The sequence below is a fragment of the Cetorhinus maximus genome, chromosome X (assembly GCF_964194155.1).
Source record: "Cetorhinus maximus chromosome X, sCetMax3.hap1.1, whole genome shotgun sequence".
NCBI classification, from domain to species: domain Eukaryota; kingdom Metazoa; phylum Chordata; class Chondrichthyes; order Lamniformes; family Cetorhinidae; genus Cetorhinus; species Cetorhinus maximus.
In genome coordinates this window covers 11,317,701-11,337,275 of record NC_135917.1, presented here as the reverse complement: position 1 = coordinate 11,337,275, position 19,575 = coordinate 11,317,701, and the positions used below count along the sequence as shown (strand labels likewise).

The 19,575-nt window shown below is 45.9% G+C and overlaps 1 protein-coding gene across 2 annotated transcripts in view; it reads left to right on the top strand.

Moving 5' to 3' along the window:
* Positions 1 to 19,575, top strand: part of LOC144672740 (beta-1,4 N-acetylgalactosaminyltransferase 1-like) — an 88,308-nt gene that overhangs the window by 21,102 nt on the left and 47,631 nt on the right. For both annotated transcript variants that reach the window (XM_078534706.1, XM_078534705.1), the window contains exon 4: positions 7,650 to 7,756. In XM_078534706.1, coding sequence (XP_078390832.1) covers positions 7,650 to 7,756 — 107 coding nt within the window. The remainder of the gene's footprint in view (positions 1 to 7,649; positions 7,757 to 19,575) is intronic.

The window sequence follows — 19,575 nt, the reverse complement described above, 5'->3', positions numbered from 1 at the left end:
GTTGGGGTGGGGTTTTGATTGAGGGATAGTGTTGAGGTGGGGTTTTGATTGAGGGATAGTGTTGAGGTGGGGTTTTTATTGAGGGATAGTGTTGAGTTGGGGGGTTTTATTGAGGGATAGTGTTGGGGTGGGGGTTTTATTGAGGGATAGTGTTGGGGTGGGGGGTTTTATTGAGGGATAGTGTTGGGGTGGGGGTTTTATTGAGGGATAGTGTTGGGGTGGGGGTTTTTATTGAGGGATAGTGTTGGGATGGGGGTTTTATTGAGGGATAGTGTTGGGGTGGGGGTTTTATTGAAGGATAGTGTTGGGGTGGGGCGTTTTATTGAGGGATAGTGTTGGGTTGGGGGTTTTATTGAGGGATAGTGTTGAGGTGGAGTTTTTATTGAGGGATAGTGTTGGGGTGGGGTTTTAATTGAGGGATAGTGTTGAGGTGGGGTTTTTATTGAGGGATAGTGTTGAGTTGGGGGGTTTTATTGAGGGATAGTGTTGGGGTGGGGGTTTTATTGAGGGATAGTGTTGGGGTGGGGGTTTTTATTGAGGGATAGTGTTGGGGTGGGGGGTTTTATTGAGGGATAGTGTTGGGGTGGGGGTTTTTATTGAGGGATAGTGTTGGGGTGGGGGTTTTATTGAGGGATAGTGTTGGGGTGGGGGTTTTTATTGAGGGATAGTGTTGGGGTGGGGGTTTTATTGAGGGATAGTGTTGGGGTGGGGAGCTTTATTGAGGGATAGTGTTGGGGTGGGGGTTTTATTGAGGGATAGTGTTGGGGTGGGGTTTTTATTGAGGGATAGTGTTGGGTTGGGGGTTTTATTGAGGGATAGTGTTGGGGTGGGTTTTTATTGAGGGATAGTGTTGAGTTGGGGGTTTTATTGAGGGATAGTGTTGGAGTGGGGGTTTTATTGCGGGATAGTGTTGGGTTGGGGGTTTTAGTTAGGGATAGTGTTGGGGTGGGGGTATTATTGAGGGATAGTGTTGGGTTAGGGGTTTTAGTTAGGGATAGTGTTGTGGTGGGGGTTTTATTGAGGGATAGTGTTGGGGTGGGGGTTTCATTGAGGGATAGTGTTGGGGTGGGGGCTTTATTGAGGGATAGTGTTGGGTTGGGGGTTTTAGTTAGGGATAGTGTTGGGGTGGGGGTTTTATTGAGGGATAGTTTTGGGGTGGGGGTTTTATTGAGTGATGGTGTTGAGGTGCTTGTTTTATTGAGGGATAGTGTTGGGTTGGGGGTTTTATTGAGGGATAGTGTTGTGGTGGGGGTTTTATTGAGGGATAGTGATGGGGTGCGGGTGTTATTGAGGGATAGTGTTGGGGTGCGGGTTTTATTGAGGGATAGTGATGGGTTGCGCGTTTTATTGAGGGATAGTGTTGGGGTGGGTGTTTTATTGAGGAATAGTATTGGGGTGCGGGTTTTATTGAGGGATAGGGATGGGGTGCGGGTTTTATTGAATAATAGTGTTGGGGTGGGGGTTTTATTGAGGGATAGTGTTAGGGTGGGGGTTTTATTGAGGGATAGTGTTGGGGTGGGAGTTTTATTGAGGGATAGTGTTGGGGTGGGGGTTTTATTGAGGGATAGTGTTGTGGTGGGGGTTTTATTGAGGGATAGTGTTGGGGTGGGAGTTTTATTGAGGGATAGTGTTGTGGTGGGTTTTTATTGAGGGATAGTGTTGAGGTGGGGGTTTTATTGAGGGATAGTGTTGGGGTGGGAGTTTTATTGAGGGATAGTGTTGTGGTGGGTTTTGATTGAGGGATAGTGTTGTGGTGGGGGTTTTATTGAGGGATAGTGTTGGGGTGGGGATTTTATTGAGGGATAGTGTTGGGGTGGAGTTTTTATTGAGGGATCGTGTTGGGGTGGGGGGTTTTATTGAGGGATAGTGTTGTGGTGGGGGTTTTATTGAGGGATAGTGTTGGGGTGGGGGCTTTATTGATGGATAGTGTTTGGGTGGAGTTTTTATTGAGGGATAGTGTTGGAATGGGGGTTTTATTGAGGGATAGTGTTGGGGTGGGGGTTTTATTGAGGGATAGTGTTGGTGTGGGTTTTTATTGAGGGATAGTGTTGCGGTGGAGGTTTTATTGAGGGATAGTGTTGGGGTGGGGGTTTTATTGAGGGATAGTGTTGGGTTGGGGGTTTTAATTAGGGATAGTGTTGTGGTGGGGGTTTTATTGAGGGATAGTATTGGATTGGGGGTTTTATTGATGGATAGTGTATTGAGGGATAGTGTTGTGGTGGGGTTTTTATTGAGGGATAGTGTTGGGGTGGGGGTTTTATTGAGGGATAGTATTGTGGTGGGGTTTTTATTGAGGGATAGTGTTGGGGTGGGGGCTTTATTGAGGGATAGTGTTGGGGTGGGGGTTTTATTGAGGGATAGTGTTGGGGTGGGGGTTTTATTGAGGGATAGTGTTGGGTTGGGGGTTTTAATTAGGGATAGTGTTGTGGTGGGGGTTTTATTGAGGGATAGTATTGGATTGGGGGTTTTATTGAGGGATAGTGTATTGAGGGATAATGTTGTGGTGGGGTTTTTATTGAGGGATAGTGTTGGCGTGGGGATTTTATTGAGGGATAGTATTGTGGTGGGGTTTTTATTGAGGGATAGTGTTGGGGTGGGGGCTTTATTGGGGGATAGTGTTGGGGTGCGGGCTTTATTGAGGATGGTTTGGAGCTGAGTTTGGCGGTTTATTGGGAGATTTAGCCCTGTGGTGGGGACCTATTGTGGGTTTAAAATTGTTAAGGTGAGGGATTTACTGAGAGGTTTCGTTGTTGAAGTGTGCTCCTACCATCTGTACAGTTTTGGTAGCACCACTTCCGACAGTTTCTGGGTGAAGAATGGAGTGAAACAGGGCTGTGTCCCAGCCTCCACTTGTTTGCTATTTTCTTCTTCATGTCCCTGACCTTTGCCTTCCCTGCAGATATGGAGGGAGTTTACCTGCATGCTAGGTCAGACAGCAAGCTCTACAATCTGTCCAGACTGAAAGCAAAGACAAAAATGCAGCACATCTCGATCAGAGAGCTCCTCTAAGCTGATGATGCTGCGTCCGTCACTCACATGGAAACTCAGATACAAAGACTCATGAATTGTCTCTCCCACGCCTGTAACTTGTTCTACTTTAATATAAGCATCAAGAAAATCATTGTTATGGGACAGGGTGTCACATCTCCACCCTTGGTCACGCTAGTGGTTAGTCAATTCAATACCTTGGGTCCAGGATGACAGATAATCTGTCTCTTGATACAGATCTCGATGCACGCATAGGGAAAGCAGTTACCATCTTTGGCAAACTGACGAAATGTGCATGGGGTAACATCAAGCTGACTCTCAGCACTAAGAGGCCTATATTCTCAGCATTTTGTTGTATGGCCATGAAACATGGACAGCCTACAGCGATCAAGAAAGAAAGCTCAAAAACCATTGTCTTCGTTGTTTGCGGTGCATTCTGGGCATCTCATGGGAGGACAAAATGGCGAATACAGAAGTCCCATCAAAGACAAATCTCCCAAGCGTGCTGGCACTCGTCAAACACAGGCAATTTTCCTTGCTCGGGCATGTTCGCTGGATGGAAGACGATTGCATACCCAAAGACTTTCTGTATGGGAAGGGAGTCGGAGCCAGATGATCAATAGGACGCCTAAAGCTCCGCTTCAGGGATGTTTGCAAGTGTGACGTGAAGGCCATAAACATCGATTCTCGCATTTGGGAGACACTAGCTGTAATGGAGGAAAATGGGGACATCACCGGTGGGCGGGCAAGCACCACCATGACGGTCAGTGGCTTGGCAACGGACACCAACACCCAAGCCTGTCCTGTTGTTATAATGATATAAAGGCACCGATCACTTATAAGGGTAAACACGGTGCGGGTTCATTTATTAAGACCAGGCACACTTGTATAAATGTTCTTAAGGTAGAAAGCTTGAAGGCAGCAGTGGAGCTGTGTGTGCTGTGCTCTGCTCAAAGGCAAAGCTGAAACTAAATATGGATTGCACGGCACACTTCCCTTCTAGTGATGTCATGCTTCCATTCCTTAAAGACATGTTACAACAGAAACAACAGTGCGTAAAGACGCCTGATCACCACTTTATCTGCAGCACTTGTGGCAGAACCTGCCTTTTCATGGACTGTTCTTCTCAGCCATCAGCAACAGTGCATCATATGAAGCTACCCCATCCCAAAAAATTTGATTTGATGCATGTCCATCATCTTACAGATGAAGGAATGCCGCTAAGAGAGATTATCCTAGATAATCTAGTTTACAAGGATTCACTGGCTGCAAAATTTGTCTCCTTAGCACTCGTCTTTTAAACATCATGGTAAACTACTTTGGGCGCACAATGGTACCTGCGTTGCACATGCACACTTATGGTGTGGGCAATGCTGGGCACTATTTTGGTGAAGGTGTTAGCCCAGGCATTAGGCGCCTATGCCAGAAGTGTTCAGAGTAGGCAGATTGTAATGTCAGTCAGCGTGTAATGCTGATTTGACTTTAGTGGTGCCATTCTTTCCCTCAACACAGAAACATAGAAACTAGGAGTAGGCCATTCGGCCCTTCGAGCCTGCTCCGCCATTCATTATGATCATGGCTGATCATCCAGCTCAATAGCCTGCTCCCGCTTTCTCCCCATACCCTTTGATCCCTTTCGCCCCAAGAGCTATATCTAACTCCTTCTTGAAAACATGCAATGTTTTGGCCTCAACTACTTTCTGTGGTAACGAATTCCACAGGCTCACCACTCCCTGGGTGAAGAAATTTCTGCTCATCTCAACACTCCAGCTAATGTCCTCTTAACCTCGCACAGCTGAACATGTGTTCAGCAGCATGAAGCACCCCTACCAGTGCTATCGAAAGGGATGTCAGCCACTGTCAGGTGAATTGCTGGTTGATTTGTACTGGCTGTTGCTCATTTAGTGAATGTAGTTTGTATGCTTGTTAAAGTTGCAAAAGTCAACAGGAAGTGGTGGTGTATATGGTGAAGGCCTTGACTCTTACTTCAAAGGTTCTGCTCAGGTCACTTGTTCCCAGTCATGGGTGCTGTAGCTTCCATCCTCTTGGCCTGCAGAATGTCAAGGAGAATGAGTGGCGGTGACCCAGGAAAGGACAAGCTGCTTGAAGAGGGCAGAGGAGGGAAAGTGCTCTCAGCAGGAGGACACGTCCGTACAAGGTCCTCATTTGCTTACTTCAGCCTAAGCCAGGAGCAGTGTGTGCGATATCTCCATTTTATAAAGAATGTGCACAATGAAATCTGCAGAGCTGCAGCTTCTAGGCAGGGCCGGGACAGCACTACCAATAGCCGTAAGTGTGCCACGAACTCCTTCACATTGGGATCCTTCTGGGCTGGGATAGGTGACATCTCCGGCATCTTTCAGTTCATCACGCACTGCTGTATAAAGGAAGTCACTGACCCTCTGTATGCCAGGAGAGGGGAATACATTGCATTGTCTCTTTCCAGAGAGAAACAAGGCTGAACAAGCCCATGGGTAGCAGGCTTTCCCATGGCAGGGTTCCATCCATTGCATGCACATGGCTTTGCAGGCGTCGCATCTAAATGCAGAGGTGTACCGCAACTCGAAGGGGCTCCTCTCCCTGAGTGTGCAGTTTGTGTGTGCCCTTGCAGCCTCAGCACACCATGCTGGTCAATGCCCTGCTATCTTGGCAGCAGTCAGGATGCTTTCTTTCCGTGCCAGTGTGCTTTGCCATGAGCCGCCCCGTAAATGGCTGCGCCAAGGGTTTTGCACTCAACCACCTCGCTCATCACCCTGCTTCACGACCCAACTGCATGTGGGCAGCATGAGAGACAGCGGGTGACTGTGGCAGTGGTGGGAGCACGAGTGCTGCCACCTTGAGAGAGGGCAGCACCATGAAGCCCCTGCCACTCCCATGCGGCCGATACCCCAGCAATGCTAATGATCTGTTGGGGAACAGATCGTTGACCTGCTGTAAGAGCCTGGAAACCCCTTTGGGCACTGGTATCTCCAGCCACGATGGCAGCAGTCTGAGCTGGCATGGCAGCACTCAGGTGGTGCCTGGCTCCTGTTTGTGCTACAGTGGAAGTTGAGACATGGACTATCGGGCACTGCGCCCTGGTTGGGCCCGCAAGTGCCCTCACGGAGTTGGCCAATGCTGCCATACCAAAAAGGATGGGCTCTAAGCTTTGTACAAGGCCCTGTGCCTGGTTGGAGCTGGATCCCCTTCGCACGGTGACCACAGGCTTTCTGACAGGCCTGCCAATGCACTGGGCATTTCTGGGTACATGCCCATCTTTTTCCTATACGCTGCCCCATCAAAGTCCCCGCCTGAATCCTCTGCAGCAAGTGACCATGTGTGACCTCACCCTCCAGGGAACTGGTATCCATGGCAATCGTTGCCACCTTCCCCTGGTACCTCACCACACGCGGATCCCCTCTATGCCAGCCTCTAAATTACACACAGCGTCAAGTCTCTGAGTTGGCGCCTGTCAGCGCGAGGGAGTGACGGTATTTCTTCATCGTCAGCCTCTTCTTCCTCTCGTCCTTCAACTTCTCACACCACGAACTGTCCGGGAGGCAGTTCTGGGGTACCCAAAAAAACGTAAAGACAGAGGGCAGGGTTATGGGGAGGGGAGGGGGTGGGGAAACAAGGGATGCACACTTACCCCATCCCTAGCTTGTAAATCAGAAAGAGATTGTGAGATGAGGGCGGGGTTGGGGGGTGGTGGAAAACCCACCTGGTTTCCTGCTTCTATTGCCTTCTCCGAGTTGATCTGGAGAGCCTCTCAGTCCCCCTTCTGCACCGATTCCTCTTGTGCTACGTCAAAGAGCCTCAGAACCCACTCTCCACCATGTGGTTTTATTCCTGTCTTTCCCAGGCCAAGGTCACTCACACAATGAATTCCAACCAAAATCCACTTGCACCACCACCCCACCCACCCACCCCCCGCCCCCTTCAGCCCCTCCTTTAAGATGTACAGGCTAGCTCGAACTCATACTTGCTTTGCACAGTTTGGCTCCCTCTGCCCTGGCCTGCAGTCAGTCGCCAGCGCATGTAATGCCAGCTGCACACTGCAATCACGTGAATGAGTAGACAGCCTGAAGTTTGCATGCTGGCTGCAGCAGGACAAATGGACGTGGGGTAAACGCGCGTTGCCATCCCCTGCCAGTTTCCGGTTACCAAACTGATGCCAGCTCATGCTAGAGACTGCAGAACTAACACACATGCTTTGGTATTTGGTAAGAAAGACGTACTTGCATGTATTTCCAATCATGCTGTCCCTTCTGGTCGTTTCAGCGGTGAGATATCAGGTGAATCACGAATTCATGTAGGTTACAAAAAGAGATCTGCACTTAGATGGAGCTATCTTCATTTTTTTTTAACAGTGATGGTTTTCTTAGTACAGACTAATGGTGGGGAAATATGCATATAAGGCATGTCCAGGACCTTCTGTCAAGCACCTGTGGTTTCTAGATTAGTCCCTGACACTGAGGCCCTCCAACCACAGTTGTATGTTCAGCAAATCGGACCTAGTATGTCTTCTCCTCCTGCAGTTCAACAGCTCGGTCCTTGACCTGAAGCGTTAACTCTGCTTCTCTCTCCACAGCTTCAGCACAACCTATTGAGCATTTGCAGCATTTAACTTCTGTTTTTTCTCTTTCATTCATGGCCTCTCTGTTTTTTTGATGTTCCTCTAGGACGAGGTTGTCTGCCGACAAGTTGCTTTTTGCCAAAGCGAACTCTCCCTTGGAGTACCCAATTCAAGGTGTTGAAGTGCGGCCCATGAAGACCATCTTAATACCAGGTCAGAGAAAAGAAAGGCGTGCGTGTTTATGTCGTGCCTTTCACGGCCCCAGAATGTCGCAAAGCACTGAAGTACGTTTCCTATGGAGTGTAGTCACTGTTGTAATGAAGCAACAAAAGCCCCTTGTGACAAGGTCATGAACGTTGTCCTATCATTGGTTCGGGTGCTACATAAGCTCACTGCAAAGTTGGCAACATCAATGATATATCAGAGTTTCCCTATGGGTAGAGCTCTGAAAATGAATGGAACCAAACCATGGCCAACCCCACATATAACCAACACCAGGGCCAGGAGGTCCCACACGACATTTAGCTCAGATATCAGCGGAATCGCGGCGAAATCGAATAAAGATTAAAGATTGCAGAGTTTCACACACAAGCGCGCCCGTAACTCCTGGTACTTTGTGTCAGGATCTCCACAACATTTTGCGTTCGGGCTTATGTTAATGCATTTGCATGGAGATCTGAACATAACTTCACTTCGGCCAAACCGATGCCATGCACTGTGTGGTCCAGGCCGATTGTGCCCAGAGCCTAGAATTGTTACTGTCAACCCTTTTCCCATATCATTGGTTGTATAAGTATACATGGGGCTAATTCTCCAAATATGCACTGGCAGGAGGAAGGCATACACACACAAGAGGCCATTTGGCCCATCAAATCCATGCTGGCTCTCTGTAGAGCAATCCAGGCAGTTCCACTCCCTCACTCTTTTCCCCATAACCCTGCAGCTTTATTTCCCTCAAGTGCCCATCCAATTTCCTTCTGAAATCATTCATCGTCTCTGCTTCCACTCCCCTCACAGGCAGCAAGTTCCAGGTCACTACCACTCGCTGTGTAAAAAGAAATTCTTCCTCACATTCCCCCCTGTATCTCTTGCTCAAAATCTTAAATCTGTGTCCCTGTTCATGTACCTAATGGAATCCGCTTTTCTTTATCTATCCTATCAATATCTAAACCTGTCATAATCTTGTACACCTCTATCAAATCTCCCCTCAATCTCCTCTGTTCCAAGGAAAACAATCCCAGCTTCTCCAGCCTAACCTTGTAGCTAACATCCCCCATCCCTGGAACCATTCTGGTAAATCTCCTCTGCACCCTCTCAAGGACCCTCACACCCTTGGCAAATTTTGAAATTTTACTTCATATTCCAAGGTTCAAATCATTTATAACGATCAAAGGGAATTATCAGAAATCGTAGTCAATATGCCAATGGGCTTCCTGCTCCCGGTGTGATTAAACAGATTTGTCTCCCCTGTCTGCCGGGGCCCTATTTTTCGTTCTGTCTAATGTTTTAATAAATCTAGTTGTGGGCAAAGAGGGAAGCAAGAGCAGTAAAGAAAGGTGACAGACTTGTCTTCTCTTGTACTGCATTTAGAAAGCACATTATCCTTCCCTCTGGTTGTATTAAAGTGCTTCACTGTTATGATGTGACAGCTGATGTGTGCCAGGTGGACAAAATCCACAAGGGAAACTTGGCAATTCTATAACAATGGTTTCGCAATCTGTATTTATTATGAGAAGATATGTGCACTGAATTCAGAAGTAATGAGTCCACCAAGATCTTGATAGATTAAAAAATTTAATTAGAATTTTTATTACCAAAATAAAAGATTTCAAACACATACAAAGGACTACAATTACTCACTACTATAACAAATCCTAAAGTTCCTAATTGGCCTGACTCCCAGTTGTGCAACCCCTTTAAGGCAACAGTCCAAAATAGATTTTAGATTAAAAAAAATAGAAAATTAACACAATACCCACTTGACAGTGGAATTCCAAATGGCTTTTCCACAACTTCAGTTACTTTACATAACAGACTTATGCACAAATGGCTGGAGGCTTCTTCAAGGCTGTTCTACACATGTTAGATCTTATGTGGCTCTTTCCTCACATAGCCTTTCATTCTCTTTTATATGTGGTTCTCTCTCTCTATTTAATATGTAAATTCTATAGTTCAACATGTCTTTGAAACTGTATCTTCCTTATAATATAAAAACTTTCATGTTGTCAATATTGTTAGTAACCTTTGGGAAAAATAAACCCACTCCTTAGCCTTGCTTATCTGGTTAATTGTAAACAGACTAACATCCCTTTGAAATCCAACAATCCCTTAATTTATCTAAAAATGCAAATTCCCTTCACACCTTACATGCTAAGCCAGCATCCATGTTTACTCATTAACATCTAAAGCACCTTTCTACACCTAGCTTCTTTTGATGATTTCAAGCTTGCAGTCTACCTGACTCCAAATGTAATTAAGTTACACAGACAGAACCATCTATACTCACACCCATAAACATGCTTCACAATAAACTCAAAAAATATTATTAAAATTATTGTACTTTTGTCACACTCATAACTAATGAGGTATTTTCTGAAGTGCAGTCACTGTTGTCATGTAGGCAAATGCAGCAGGCAATTTGTGCACAGCAAGATTCCACAGACAGTTAATGTTTTTAATAATCAGATAATCTGTTTTTAGTGATGTTGTTTGATGGATTAAATATTGTCCAGGGGACCAGAGAGAACTCCCCTGCTCTTGTTCCAGTTGTACTGTAGCTCTTTTGCATCCACCTGAGAGAGAAGGTCCTGTTTTTAACATATAGGGAAGAATTTTGCTCTTGGCGGGGGTGCTCAGGAGGCCAACTGCCTCCTACGATTGGCACCGCACTGCAATTTCACACTGGTGGGCCGATTCAGGCTGCCTGTGCGCGAGTGAGTGCTTCATGGAGGTGCCTCGGGGAGATGAAAAGATATAAAAAAGTAATAATAATAAAAATGTTATGAAACATGTCCCCTCATAAGCAGGGGCATGTAAATAATGAAGAATTAAAGTTTTTATTTTCGGTTAATTCGCTGTTGGAAACCTCATCCCGCCCGTGGATGAGGTTTCCCAAAAATTGCAAAGGCCGCTTGGCCTTTTCGCCCACCCGCCAACCGCAAGGTTGGACGGACAGGCGAAAATTTTGATTGAATTGGTTACTTAATGGCCTTTACAGGCCTTTTAATTGTCGGCGGGCACATTGTCAGCTTTGGCACGTGCCCGCTGACCGAAATATCGCACGACTGCAAGTCGACGTTGGCACGCTCGGCCGATGTTAACACGCATCATTTCATGCTGGAGCGGGTCAGGCGCGTGCCCACCGAGTGAAAATTTCTGCCCATAGACTCTGAATTTAACATGTAGGCTCTGAATTTCCTCAATGTTCTCTGTGCATTAATATGCTGGAAAGTTATCCATTCATCATGTCATGAATATGTGCTTTATGCCAAATGCTGATATTTTTTTAAATCCATTGGCTGGAAACCTGAATTGAACTTAAAAAAAAACTTTTTTAAAATCCAGAGACTAAAAGTGACTTGATCTCACAGCCCAAGATGGCTAACCCCAATTTGCATTCCTATACGTTATACATTCCAATTAACTGGAGTGGAGTCAGCCTGTCCAAACAACCCATCAAAAACAATGACTTCAGGGGAATGTGAAGGCCTCTATCTCCTGCCTCATATTCAAGGCATCTACGGCAATCACCTGAGGTATTCAACTGTTGGAGACGGGTCATCAAGACTAATCGCTTGGACAATGGTTAGATTCCAGCCATGAGCTAATCAAGTCATCTTTGAAATACACATTGGGGAATATCGTTTTTTTAAGAAGTAAGATCACATGACAAGCCAACCCTTTGTATGTTTTTAGCACATGTCTTTTCAGCAGAACTGAGAGCAAGTAGCTTAGGGAGAAGACCTGAGTCAGGTCCCTCCTGCCTTTTATTTTCCCAACCCACCTGTAATCTTTGAGCCCTGTTTGCTGACTGTAATCGTCCAGGGATGTCCTGCTGCAGACAGAGATTTCTGAAAAGGATTCAACCCAACACTACTGTCTCCCAAAGAACAATCAACTCAGTCGTCTACATCTATAAATTGGAAGCATCGAGACCATTGAATTCAGCCTGAAGCCAACTGAGTCACCAAACTGCACACTGTATGCTCTTTTACATTTTCTATAGACTCTATATGGCCAACCTATCCTTCTCCACTCTGCAATCTGTGTGAACTTTCGAATGTGTGTATGTAAAAGTCGGTGCATATCTTATTAATTTACTTAGATTGGTTTACGTATAATTAAGCTAACCCCTTTCTTTGTTAAACTCAAGAAAACCTGTCCTATTGGTTCTTTTATGATCACAGCATGTAAACAGTTAAGTATTGTGGAGAAAAGAGACATGCTATTAAAGCTTTGCCTCTTGCACTCATAAGGATATTTCGCAAGAAATGACCAACTGTAATGGGGGAAACAATAATTTATACTGCATGAGAAGAGAGTGCCGATTGGTTAAGCTTTGATACCATAGATAAAAGCAAAAAACTGCGGATGCTGGAAATCCAAAACAAAAACTAAAATACCTGGAAAAACTCAGCAGGTCTGGCAGCATCTGCGGAGAGGAACACAGTTAACGTTTCGAGTCCGAATGACCCTTCAACAGAACTAAGTACAAATAGAAGAGAGGTGAAATATAAGCTGGTTTAAGTGGGAGGTGGGACAAGTAGAGCTGTATAGAGATCTCCACCTATCACTGGCCCTCTATCCAGCTCTACTTGTCCCACCCCCCCCTTAAACCAGTTTATATTTCACCTCTCTTCTATTTTTACTTAGTTCTGTTGAAGGGTCATTCGGACTCGAAATGTTAACTGTGTTCCTCTCCGCAGATGCTGCCAGACCTGCTGAGTTTTTCCAGGGATTTTTGTTTAAACTTTGATACCATGTCTCTTTCTTCACCAATACCCAAGTTCTGTACTACCAAATGACTATTTATAAACATTTAAGTACTCACTGAATCAGGAAGTATATTTTTCAAACAAAAAAGCTGTGGCAGTCAAACCAGGAGAGGGAAAAGAGGGGAGCCATTCTCCTCGCCTGGTCATAACAACCAGCAGAAGGAGTCGCATGCGAGATTCCTGGGTAAACTCCTTTACATATGAAGTTGTGAGAGTTCTGGTGTAACTGCGTTCTCAAAGCACGGTGAGCAACTTCAGCCAAGAAAATTCAGTGTAGAAGGTGCTGCAGCCTCAGTAAAGACTTCAGCCTTCATTCTAGCAGCTGGGCACAGCGTTTCATGCAAGGAGGCAACTCTCACCCGTACCTGAAATGCCTTTGAAAATGTGCATGGGAAGGGTCAGACGGCGCAGACTCGATGGGCCGAAGGGCCTCTTCTGCACTATGTGATTCTGTGATTCTGTGATGTAGGGTTAACGTGGGACTGAGTACAGTACTGCCCACACAGTGATGTAAGAGAACACATGACCCACACCAAGGGGTCAGTCTAGTGTTGGACAGAGCTGTGTGTACAAGCAAGCACGGAGATAGCTCCTAACTTGAACCCTTTACTGTCTACATGTACATAGCTCTTGTAGTTAATAAATACATTCAGTTAACTTGCTTAAGACTACAAAGACTTCATCCAGACCTACTGAACGGTGTCCAACACCCTACAACATGGCGACAGTGAACAGAAAACCCAAAGCCTATCAAAAAAATGCAGAAAAAAACTAATATCCTGCAAGGCTAAAGAAAATTTTGAAGCAGCACTCTGACCCGAAGAAAACTTGAAAAGCAGATGCACAAATGAAAATCACCAGGGAAAAGCTCCAAAGAAAGGCTTGGAATCTGAAGGTGTAAATTTAAAATTCCTCACTGCAGCAGGAGACTCCATAGGATCTCTTGGAAATTCCCAGAGCGCAGAGTCTTCAGACCTAGCAGGGGTGAGCTAAAACGTTTAAATTTCAGGATACCGCAAGTCCTGAGAAACTTTTAAATCGTTCAGCGGTCAGAAACTTCCATTTAAAAAATCCATCGGTCAGAAAAACCAGATTCCTGTAAAGGCAGCTGATCATGCCATCTGAGTTTGCTCTGAAAAGGAAAATAATAATTCATTCATTCATTCGGAAGAATCATGACTAAAGAATCAGCTTTAAAGACCAGAAAAGTCCGGGGTCCGCGCTTTTGTGACCCTAAAGCATAACAATGAAACGTAGAAGTCTGCAGCTAGTCGATCCAAGCAGCTAACTTGTTTAAAATGTTTTCAAGGCTGAGTGCGAGCGGGAGCCCGCCAAAACCAGCAAGCGTGGGTAAACCCCTTTGTCTTCAAACGAATGGTGGCGCCATCTTGAATTTCAGCAGCTTCTTAAAGCCAAACCGACACACTTGAATTTTTATTTAAACCATGGATCAGAAATCCGCTCTTCCAGATCAATTTGGGCTTATCCAACGCCCAGATCAATCACATAACTGGGGGCTTTGGAGAAAAAGGATTCCTGAGCTACATGATTGCCTCAGGCCTGGAAAAAAAGACAGAAGCTGAACAGGTTAACACTCTGCTTTATTCGGTAGGTCCAATAGCGGATGGCGTTATTGCTAGACAAGGAATCAGTGAACCATCTGCTAAATTTGAAGAAGTACTAAAATAAGTTGATGTTTATTTTAACCTAAGAAGCAATAAAATACTCAAAAGGGCTAAATTGAATATATGTGTCCAGCAGCCAGGAGAACCTGTCGACTCATTCATTGATGAGCTGTACAGAATGGCTGAAGGCTGTGAATACAGAGACCAAAAATCTGAACTTACCAGGGATAGAATAGTTGTAGGAGTAGCAGATGGTGCATTCTCAGACATGCAGCAAGAGAAGGAAGATCTAACACTTGAGAGAGCTATCCAGATCGATAGGCAGTCTGAACCCCGTGTGCAGCATAGGTCCATTTTAAGAGGAGAAAGTAAACCATGGTACAAAGGAAACCCCACTGCCCAGTTAGTGAAACAGCACAGAAACTGGGACACTCCAGGCCAAGGGAAGCAATACCCTAACCAACCACTAGAGTGACCATGCCAGGACTGTGGAGCAAAGCGCCCCCACAGGCGAGATCAATGTCCTGCAACTTCAGCCCAATGCTTTCAATGTAACTGAATACAACACTTCGGTAAATTGTGCAAGGCTAAAACGCCTAAACACACAGAAGACCCAAAAACGATTCACCCAGTCGAGACAGCACCCCGAGAGAAGGCACAGCCATGCTTCTTGGCTGAGGTCAAAGGCCCAAGAATTTTGGATTGGAGTGCAGACATTTCGGTTAACAGCCATCTCACAAACTTTAAATTGGGCGCAGGAGCCAGTGTTACGCTCCTATCAGACAAAGAACCATGGCCGGGAGATCTCTGGTTTCGAACAACAGACCCACCGCTCTATGGGCCCGGAGGAATCGGACTCCAAGTCATAGGTTAGAATCTAGAACCACGGCAAACAAATCTTCGAGCTGATGTATGTCATCCGTAGCTAGTCTCTTTCTCTCTTGAGCAGAGACTTCTGTGTAGCCCTGAATTTCCTCAAAATGGTGGAAGATGTCAAGACAACCACTGTCGTATATTATAAAAGCAAAATACTGCATTTGCTGGAAATCTGAAAAAAAACCCCAGAAAATTCTGTAAAAACTCAGCAGGTCTGGCATCATCTGTGGAGGGAGAAACAGAGTTGATGTTTCGAGTCTGTATGACTCTTCTTCAGAGCTGAAGAGAAGTGGAAATGCGATGAAATTTATACTGTTTAAGGGGGGGTGGGGCAGGTGAAACTGGATAGAAGGCCAGCGATAGGTGGGGGTAAAGGAGAGATTGACAAAGATATCATAGACAAAAGGACAAAGGGAGTGTTAATGGTAGTGGTAAGGGCTAAAGGAGGTGCTGGTAGTGGCATAAAGGTAAGAAAGCAGAATGTGATAATAGCAGAACAAGAGTAAACACTCTGAAAAGGACAAGAGGGAACAAGTAATAGATGGCCTGGGTGGGGGTGGGGTGGGGGGAGGAGACTGCGGTGGGGACAAAAAGATAGTAAAAGGGATAAAAGGGGGGGGAAATAAGAGGATTAAAAAGGGGATAAAATAATGAATAAATAAGAATAAAAATAAATAAAAATAATTGGATAAAAAATGAAACTGCATGTTGACAAAAGGGATTTAAAAAGGGGGTGTAGATAGAGGACAGAGCTCATGATCTAAAGTTGTTGAACTCAATATTCAGTCCGGAAGGCTGTAAAGTGCCTAGTCGGAAGATGAGGTGCTGTTCCTGCAGTTTGCGTTGAGCTTCACTGGAACATTGCAGCAAGCCAAGGACGGACATGTGGGCATGAGAGCAGGGTGGAGTGTTGAAATGGTAAGCGTCAGGGGGGTCTGGGTGATACTTGCAGACAGACTGAAGGTGCTCTGCAAAGCGGTCACCCAGTCTGCGTTTGGTCTCTCCAATGTAGAGGAAACCGTATTGGGAGCAGCGAATGCGGTAGACTAAATCAAAGGAGGTGCAAGTGAAATGCTGCTTCACTTGAAAGGAGTGTTTGGGCCCTTGGACGGTGAGGAGGGAGGAGGTAAAGGGGAAGGTGTTGCATCTTCTGCGATTGCATGACAAGGTGCTGCGGGAAGGGGGTGAGGCATTGGGGGTGATGGAGGAGTGGACCAGGGTGTCCCAGAGGTAACGGTCCCTACGGAATGCTGACAGGGGGTGAGGGGAAGATGTGTTTGGTGGTGGGGTTCTTTCACAGAGTGCTTACCCTTGTTCTGCTGTTATCACATTCTGCTTTCTTACCTTTATGCCACTATCAGCACCTCCTTTAGCACTAACCACTACCATTAACACTCCCTTTGTCCTTTAGTTCATGACCGCTTTGTCAATCTCTCCTTTGTCCCCACCTATCGCTGGTCTTCTATCCAACTCCCCCTGCCCCACCCCCCCTTAAACAGTGTAAATTTCATCACATTTCCACTTCTCTTCAGCTCTGAAGAAGAGTCATACGGACTCGAAACATTAACTCTGCTTCTCTCTCCACAGATGCTGCCAGACCTGCTGAGTTTTTCCAGCATTTTCTGTTTTTGTTTCATAAATTAAACAGCACTGCAAGTTCCCCAGAGCTCAAACAAGAAAGAGTATCCTAACTGGGACTTCAGCTCTGAACTGGCTCTCTTTGCAGAGCAGGTTTGTCCATTTTGGTTGCAGGTGCTGGAAAGGCCTCATTGGTCAGACCAGCCAACCATACAGATGGTTGCCATGATGCTTCCAGTGGAGAGTAGACCGGGAGTGACCAACAACCAGAAGAGTCTCAACCTCCGGCTCTGATGACTGTTGATGAGGTCAACACTGTGACCAGAGGGCAAACACTGCAACTCCCGGCCAGCAAGACAGTACCGCAGACAATGCTGGAACCAAGCAGCAGCAGTCCATTGCTGACAGGGCAACACACAGCCAAATGCAAAGGTGAGCTTATTAAAAAAAACACATCCTCGTAACAGGATAGGCCATCTTCCATCACAAGAGGACATCACAATGACCCACATGATGAAGGAAGAAGAGGAAAAATGACATGGAGACGAAGACTGGGTCATCCGCCCACAAGAAATGGGATGGAGCAACAACCACCTATCACCACAGCAACCGAATTGACAGAGAGCGGTTCAATACCAAGGAATGGAAAAAGAGGGTGAAAAGATACCCAGATGGCAGAACGACCTCCAAATCAACAGAGTTTACCTGCAACGAGACAGGCTACATTCCTCCGACAGTAATGCGAATGAGGTATGAAGGGTTATAAAGCTTCCAGACCACCTGAACCTATGAATCCAGGATTTGAAAGGGGGCGGGGGGGGGGAGATGGGGCAGTAATAGTGATGTAAATACAAGGGGTAAACTAGAATAACTTGAAATGCATTGGATAAAGATTCGGGGGAGGTGTAGTATAAGGGTCTGGCATATATAGGGTTAATGTGGGACTGAACACAGTACCGCCCACACGGTGATGTAAGAGAGCAAATGACCCACACCTAATGGGTCAGTCTAGTGTTGGACAGAGCCGTGTGTAAAAGCAAGCACGGAGACAGCTCCTAACTTGATCTCTTTACAGTGTATATGTACATAGTTCTTAGAGTTAATAAATACAAACAGTTAACCTATTTAAGACTACAAAGACTTCATTAAAACCTACCAAACGGTATCCAACACCCTACAACACCGTGAGCAGTCAATTGCCGACTGTGCCCACAGCGCACCATGACAGGGAAGCATTTCTCCAGAGGGCTGGGGATTTTTCACAGGAAGACCCCCCCACTTTCCTGGATAATTTGGAAAACAGGAGGGGTAGATGCCTGCCTGTGGCAGGCAGCAAGCCATCCAGATGTGCCAGTCGTACTGCCTAGAGGGAGGTCTCCCGGACATTTAACGTGATGGAGAAATGAGGAGGGGAGTGGGGCTGAAGAGATCGCTGTTTTAAGGAGCTGCACTCTATAATTCTAGTGCACTATTTATTCCACCGCCTTCTGAAGTTGAGGTCGCATCTGGCATCTGGAATCATATTAACAAAGGGCTCAAATATATTTACACAGACATTATAAACAGCAGAAGCCAACCCATGTCGGTGTTTCTCTTGTACACAACAGAAACATTACATTTCTCATGGACTCATATGCCCTTGTGGAACTGCAAAGCTCTCCTCTATCATTGCCTACCGAATTGAAAGCGCTTTGAACCAAGTCCCCTTTCACCATTGTCCCTCTCGTGGTCCATTTGTGTCTCACTGTTGTCACTGCACTGGAGGACTGTGCAGATCAGTGCGGCACTGCAAGGCCAAGATAGCTCTCACCCCATTGAATGCAGCAGACATGCTCTCACAGTCTATCACTGTTTATTCTACGCGAGGCCACATGATATAACCAGTATCTGAAACCACAGTAAGGAGACTGTTATAAGCTAGCCCATGTGAACAATTCTATTTCACCATAATGCCATGTGCCTGTCCTAATCCCATAACTCACAGCCCCCCTTTCCTTCACCCACCTACCTACCATATTCTTAAGTCATAGAATGATACAACACAGGAGGCCATTTGGCCCATCATACCTGTGCTGGGTCTTTGTATGAGCTAGCCAATTAGTCTTACTCCCCCTGTTCTTTCCCCATAACCCTAGAAATCTTTCCCCCTTCAAGTATTTGCCCAATTCCCCTTTGAAAGCAACTGTTGAATCACCTGCCAATAGGCTCATTTCCACCTTGGCTCCTGCTCCACTGGTGTACCTTCACCGGAAGTACAGCAGGAATCTTGCTGGGCCAGGCAAATGGGATTTCTTCCAGCCCTCCAGTAAAGCTCAGGAGCAGCTCCAAGGAAATTCCATCCACAGCCCCTCCTTCAATCCACAGCCTCACACAGCTTTGAGTGAAATAAAAGAGCTCTGCTCTCTGTCCTAAAGGGCATTTCGGAATGGGCAACCAATGCTGGCCTTGCCAGCGATGCTCAGATCCCATGAAAGAATAAACAAAACAAATTATGTTTGATTTTCTATCAAAGCAGCCTGTTTCTAGTTGCCCCGACCTATTCCTTCCTAATTTTAAGCTCTTCTATCAATCGTCAAGTAACCTCCTCTGCTTTGATTTCAACAGCCCCAGTCTTTCAAGCCTTTATTTGTCTGTGTATTTTCCTTATACTAACCTAGTGAATCTGTGCTGAATCCTCTCAATTGCCTCAACAATCATCCCTATGATGTGGAGCAGCCCAAAACTGCACACAATGCTCCAACTGTCTTACTAAGATTCACCATTCCATCTTGCCTTTTACATTCTATGGGGGGGTTATTTTAGGTGAGGTGAAAGCAGATGTCAAATGGCTGCTGTGCTAATAAGACATGCTTGTTTGAAAGTCTGGTTTAAGGATGCAATTTTGTTCCTAATTACTGACCACCATCATTTGAACATGCCTGGAAGTGCTAACCAAACACACCCAGTTGTGGCGTGCAAG